General features: G+C 26.5%; 1 protein-coding gene across 1 annotated transcript; it reads left to right on the forward strand.

The window, feature by feature from the left end:
* The first annotated feature begins 2,459 nt into the window (after positions 1-2,459).
* On the forward strand, positions 2,460-6,200 carry LOC125851177 (nudix hydrolase 2-like). The gene is made up of 9 exons (XM_049530959.1): positions 2,460-2,486; positions 3,186-3,372; positions 3,843-3,908; positions 4,033-4,173; positions 4,372-4,443; positions 5,036-5,086; positions 5,210-5,244; positions 5,345-5,453; positions 6,014-6,200. The coding sequence occupies exons 2-9, from the start codon at positions 3,208-3,210 to the stop codon at positions 6,188-6,190; spliced, it is 816 nt and encodes a 271-aa protein (XP_049386916.1). The 5' UTR covers positions 2,460-2,486; positions 3,186-3,207; the 3' UTR covers positions 6,191-6,200.
* The last annotated feature ends 687 nt before the right edge of the window (positions 6,201-6,887 follow it).

Genomic DNA, 6,887 nt, shown 5'->3' on the forward strand with positions numbered 1-6,887 from the left:
CCCCCCCCCCCCCCCTCCAATACTAATTTAGATATTATTTTATTTTTTAAAAAATAATTCTATCCACTAATCCACATAACCCTTCACTTTCAATTTTTTTTCTCATTTTGTGTTATATATATATATATATATATCAAAAATATTTGTTACTTGCGCCGCAAGACTTTTTAAAATAAAATTTTTATTTATGTTATATACGGTACACAAGTAGAAAAAAATTCTTAAAAATATATGTACATATATAACACAAAACAAGAAAAATGTAAAATAAATAAATAAATTAGGAGTGGAGGGTTAAATAGGATAAGATATAATTTTTTTTTTATAAAATAAAATAATATATACTTTTTTGGGGAATGAGTGGGTGGTTTTTTTTTTTTTTTGGGGGATGGGGGGATGAAGTAAAAAATATTTAATAAAATAATTTTTTTTAAAAGGACGGGGGGCTGTCGGGGGAAGGGGGAGGGGGAGGGGGGAAGGGGAGGTGGTGGTGGAACGGGATAAGAAAATAATTTAAAATTTTATTTTTTTAAAAAAAAATATTTTTTTGGGGGATAGTAATACTTTAATTTTTAATTTTTAATTTTTAATTAATATTAATAGTTTATTGTTTAATTTTTGTCAAGGTGAAATATTTTATCCATGTGGAATGCCATGTGTCAAGGTTTTTTCAAATAAAAGAGAGAGTGCATTACACACACCACTGCGGTGTGTTTCTCAAACTAAAAAGTGATAGTTTAGATGTGAAACTCACACTCTCAATAGTTTAGGTATGAAACTAAAAAAAAAAAGATAGTTTAGGTGTGTTTTTGACACTTATCTCGTTATCCTAATAATCTCTTGTTAGTTTTGTTATATCTATGATTTATCCTCTCAACCATTAACACTGAATTTATCGAATTTAAACTGGAACTTTATCTCTTATCCTTTAGACTTTGCATATGCATTCAACTATAACCTTTTGAGGGGTAAACAGTTTGGCGCCCATCGTGGAATTTAGGATAATTGTTTGAATTGTGTTTTTATCTTACTAATATGATTCTAATCAAAATTTAGTTACTATATATGCAACTGACACGACTAATCAAACTTAATGGTTGATACTGAAAACATTGACCAGATCTACGCCTATAACACCGATTACTTGAACAATTTTATAGACAATATGATCAATTTAAATGTTACAGGGTCCAGCCAGAAACGAACAAGGATTTCAATCTTACTTCACTCAAAATGATAGCTCTAATATGAGAATTTCTCAAAGAATAATATCTCCTAAATCTAAACAAATTAAGATTTATTTTGGATCCCAAATATTAGTGTAAAATATATCTAATGTCATTTTCTATTAAGCTTTTACTTTTTGCTTTATTTGCTAGATAAATATATAGTTGACTATCAAAACAAAAGCTCCTAGCAAGACCTTCGTCATAGCAAAAGTTCAATATATATTGAAATGTTGGAGTATTAATTAGCTAGATAGGTTCCTATAGCAAGACCTTCATAAAATATGGATAGTCATCTCACCTAATAATCTAAAATTGATTATATTCATATTAATCTTTCTTTAATTAAATTGTTGTATTAACATCATATCATATACATTGGACGTAAGATTCATACGTTTTCTTGACGTATAGTTTAATTTGTACCAATCAACACGGCTTTAATTATTGGACTTAGGGCTAATTTACTCTGTCATATTATGTTGGCTCTTTCTACTTCATGTATGAACAACTACCTAGTTATGTCCGACGATGTGATATACAAATTATTATTTTCTTCGTTCATTTTTATTTGTTTATACTAAATTTTACATATTTTTTAAAAAATAATGATTGATATGATAAAGTATAAGTACTATAATACTCATATTAATTAATTTTAAAAAATGATTTGGGGAATAAATAACTAATGCTAAGTACCCCACCACGGGAAATTTATGCTATAAAACATAATTTTCCGATTTATTTCTTATCTAACCAGCTCACTAGGAAAATGCATAGTGAGAAACAAATTTTCATTGAATTAAATAGTGGAAACTTTCTAATTTTTCTGTACAAAAACATTACTATTTTTTCACTCTACTGATTCAATCAGAATATTTGTGGAAACTTTCACCCGGAATACTTCTAGTGAAAAAATTTAATAGAAAAATAATGATTTTTTAATACTGACATTGGAAAAAAGTAACTATCTTTTCTTAATATGTTAAAGGTAGTGATAAGTTCAAATAAAAATCTATGTTTAAAATATCTAATGGACAAGCAAAAGTAAATCGGAGGAAAGTAATACTAAACTATATAATTAGCTAAAAGATGACCCTTAGGAATGGGCTTCATGCCATGTAAATTTCTTCTCAATTTCCATTAAAAAATTATGTATTTTTTCCATCTAGCCAGCTTGTATAAATAGGGCATTATAATTACAATATTTTCAATCTACTCAAGCTGAAGAAATCAATCTCTAATATATTTTGCTAATTGGTACGTTACGTATATTAATTAGCTTAACAAAAACTTATTTCCTAGTTGCTTATAACTTTATACTTTTAGTATTTTGCAAATATATACTTATGAAAGTTTGTAATTTTTCTTTATTTTATTTACTGATTTGCATATGCGTCTCCACGTGTTACTTGATTAGCTCATTAAAAATTTCATAATAAATTATGTCCAATTTTACCATATACTCTGAGGTACTAAATTATATTACTCTCATCGTTTCATTTTATATGTCACGATTAATTTTTGGTTAATCTGTTAAGAAACATATTTTTATATTTAAAAATAATTTAATTTTAAATTTATCATTTTATTATTAATAGCATGATATCCACCAAAATCTCATGGTATGTCAAAAATATACAAATTTAAAAAATCTTCTTACTTTTTTGGTTGTGCATGGTAAATTTCGAAACATATTTTATAAAATTCAAATTTTGAATCTATCTCTAAATATCATCTGGTGCGATTTGCTAACTAAGCTATCGCTTATTTTACAATATATTTGTTGTTCTTGGAAAAATTCTTTCGAACTGAGTCTAACCTAAGAAGTAGTGAGGGCATGCAACAAATCTGATTGTATATATCTTTACTATTTTTTAAAGAAAAATATTATATTTTATTATGATTAGCACTTAAATTGTTCAGATTTCTTTACCTAATTATGCTTTCTTTCTTTAGTTGTTTGAAAAGCTCAGAATTAATGGATTCTTTTGAAGAAGCATCAATTGACATAAAAATGGAGATATTTGAGGCAATTGAAGATAATTATGGAGGAGTTATTGTGAACATGAAGAAAGAGGAACCTATGGATTTTCTTAAATTTCATACTATGCTCAAGGCTTCCATTTCTTATTGGAGGCTAAAGGTATTTATGTATAATATATATACTTGATATTTACTCGATCGTAATATTTGAGTTTAAGTTATATGTATCATGTAGAAAATATATTTATATATATTAAAATCACTCAAAAGGTAATTGCAGATAAATTTATTTAATCATATTGACTAGTAACCTAGAATCAATGATAAATGATATTATATGGACTTCTAATTATCACTTAAGAGGATGAGTGAATCTCAACAAATATTTAAATCACAAACGCTTGCAACTTAAGAACTAACGCTAATAACATGAAGTTAAAGTAAGCATGACATGATTAAGTGTTCAATATGACATCAAACTCAATTGAACTTCCTAATACATAATAATTACTTAGTAGATAGAATAATCTGCTATAACAAATTAAATTATACTACCAATCGGTCATCGAAAAAAAAAATCTCACTAATTTTAATTTTTTTTGTTATTTTTCCTTTGATTTTGATGGTCAGGGAAAGAAGGGTGTTTGGATTAAGTTACCTATAGAACTTGCTCATCTTGTTAATGCAGCAGTAAAGGTAAAATTATTCATGAAAATATTACTCCACTAATAATTAATTATTACCATAAGATTATTTAAAATTCATATAAATATGTTTTTAAATTAATTAAAAAATAATATGATATATTAAATTAGTGCAGGAGGGATTTTGGTATCATCATGCTGAGGCAACATATTTGATGCTTGTTTATTGGATTCCTCATGAAATTCCTCATACTTTTCCTGCTAATGCTTCTCATCGTATTGGTATTGGTGCTTTCGTCCTCAACCAAGACGGACAGGTTCGTTCAAATTTTAAATATGATATAATTTGACTTGACACGAAGTTTAAGAAAAAATTATTATTTTTTTAAAATTTATGATTTCGAATATGCTAAAGATATTAAGGTCTTTAAATATGTTATACGATTATACAAATTTATTATTTAAGGTACATTAAGAAGTACTTTCAAATTTAATTTAAAATATGGCATTGGCAGGTACTGGTAGTTAAAGAAAAATCTGGAAAAATTACTGGGACTTGGAAGCTTCCTACTGGTGTTGTTGATGAGGTTTATTATTAATTGTTATGACATTGGCATGTGTTCATATTTTTTTTATAGTATTAACATTTTTTCCGAATCATTTCCATTCATAGATATATTAACGGAACAGGAAATTTTATTAGCTTAATTGATTGATTATCTGAATTTTAAATTGTAAATTCTCGTCCGCTCGACTCTAAGTGGAACTTTCATAATGAGAATCAGAATTTAGGGACAAAGAAAACAATTTAGGTGAATAAACTTTTTAAATGAAATTTGTCAATACATTAAGTTTCGAAGAATTAACTTGTGCATTTTAAAATTTATATATATTTTTCTATTAAAATAAAAACGACAAAATCATTTTGGACCATTTCTATTTTCATACACAAAATGTACCAAAGTCAGATTAGCTCGATTTGACGAAAAAAACATGTCAATGATATACACGGCTAAAAATATAGAAATTGTTATTGACAAATTTTATCGCTAAACAGTAAAATTCGTCAATGATTCTACTTAGTATTCTAATATATTATTAAAAAAGTTATTAGTGATTTAGCGATGAAGTTCGTAGCAAATTAATAATTTTTTTTTTAACGAATTCTAACAATTGTAGGGGGAGGAAATATGTATGGCAGCCGTTAGAGAAGTGAAAGAAGAGACAGGAGTAAGTATATATATACACTACTAAATTCGATATGAAAATTTAATATATATTTTTTTTGAAAAAAATAAAAATATAGTGCTAGAAAACTAATGTAGAACCTTTTTTTATTTTTATTTTTTATAGATTGAGACGGAATTTGTTGAACTCCTTGCCTTTAGGTATGAATTTCCATCCATTTTCAATCATTTGAAAGTATAGTATACATTATATTGAAAAAATATCAATATAAGTTAATTAAAATACCTTATTTATATGCAGACAAAGTCACAAATCATTCTATGGAAAATCTGATTTGTTCTTCATATGCATGCTGAAACCACTTAATTTCACTATCAACAAGCAAGATGCTGAGATTGAGGAAGCTAAGGTATATATATTTACTCACGCTGGTTCAATTTATATGTCATACTTTCCTTTTCGTTGGTTTCAAATTATGTAACTTTTCATATATTTAGTACTTTCTTTGTCCTAATTTAAGTATTTTTTGTTTAACTGAACACGAAGTTTAATAAATAAAAGGAGATTTTTGAATCTTGTTGTCTTGAATTAAACATATATATTGTATATAGTTTTTTAAATCATGTGGTCTTAAACTTGTCATGCAGGATGTTGGATAAGGAAAACTTGGAAAGAGAGATACTCTTTTTTAGACAAACCAAAAATAATAATAAGACATTTAAATTGCGTGAAGTTAATAATAATTGTTAATTACGTATTCTAATATCTCATCTGGTATATGTTTAAGACTATAAGATTCAAAGTGCATTTTAATACATTACACACATGCTTAATTTCAAATCACAAGATTCAAAAGTCTCTTTATTATTTTAAAGTATGTATCTATTTAAATTAAGACACATAAAATGAACCTTGTTTCCAAGAACTATAACTTTACTTTACACCTTTTTTTTTTTTAAATCATTGTAGTGGATGCCAATGGAAGAATATGCAAATCAATCAAAGGTGAACCAAAGTGAACTCTCTAAAATGATAGCCAATATATGTGTAGCCAAGAAAGAGGAACAGTACAATGGCTTCTCTGCTCTTCTTACTACTACTGGACATTCTGCCAAGAAGTGCTATTTATACTCTAATAACATATAGTATATGATACTCATAAGAGTTAAAATTATATTTTATGCATATGTTTGCAATAAGAATAATGTTTGTAATAAGATTTTTCCATTTGGAAGAATCAAATTGTAGACTAAGATTCTAGTTTGAATATCATATATAATGTTTTGGCAATATATAAGCCATATTGATAATTGGTACTTGGATATGTTTGAAGTAATTGATGTATGTTTTCCACTTTGTTTCCTTTGTTTTTGTTTAGATAATTCAATGTAATGTTTTTGCAATCACTAGCACTTTGCTACATGATCTACTTGTTATGTGCAGTATATGAAGTATTGTTGACTACATTATCTTGTTTGTATAAAAAAAATACTACTTAATTACTATCATGAAATTTTCAAATAAGTTACGTTCATCATCAAAATCACTCAGCTAGAGACAAATATAAGATTTAGAGTAACTGACTTCATAATATTTTGGTCTATAGTATACTAGTATTCGTGCCCGCGCATTGCGCGGTTAGTTTATAATGTAATTGTAAGCACTAATTTAATGACAATATCAAAATTTGACCTACTATAAAATGATATTGTAAAATTTACATTGGAAATTGTTAGCATTTAACACCTTAACGAGTTAAAATAGAATAGTTATGAAAATAAATCAATATATAAGTTTAGTTCATTGTCTCAATTTGATGACCATAATTTTTAGTATTATTTAA

This window comes from Solanum stenotomum, unplaced genomic scaffold (genome assembly GCF_019186545.1).
Source record: "Solanum stenotomum isolate F172 unplaced genomic scaffold, ASM1918654v1 scaffold23261, whole genome shotgun sequence".
Classification (NCBI taxonomy): domain Eukaryota; kingdom Viridiplantae; phylum Streptophyta; class Magnoliopsida; order Solanales; family Solanaceae; genus Solanum; species Solanum stenotomum.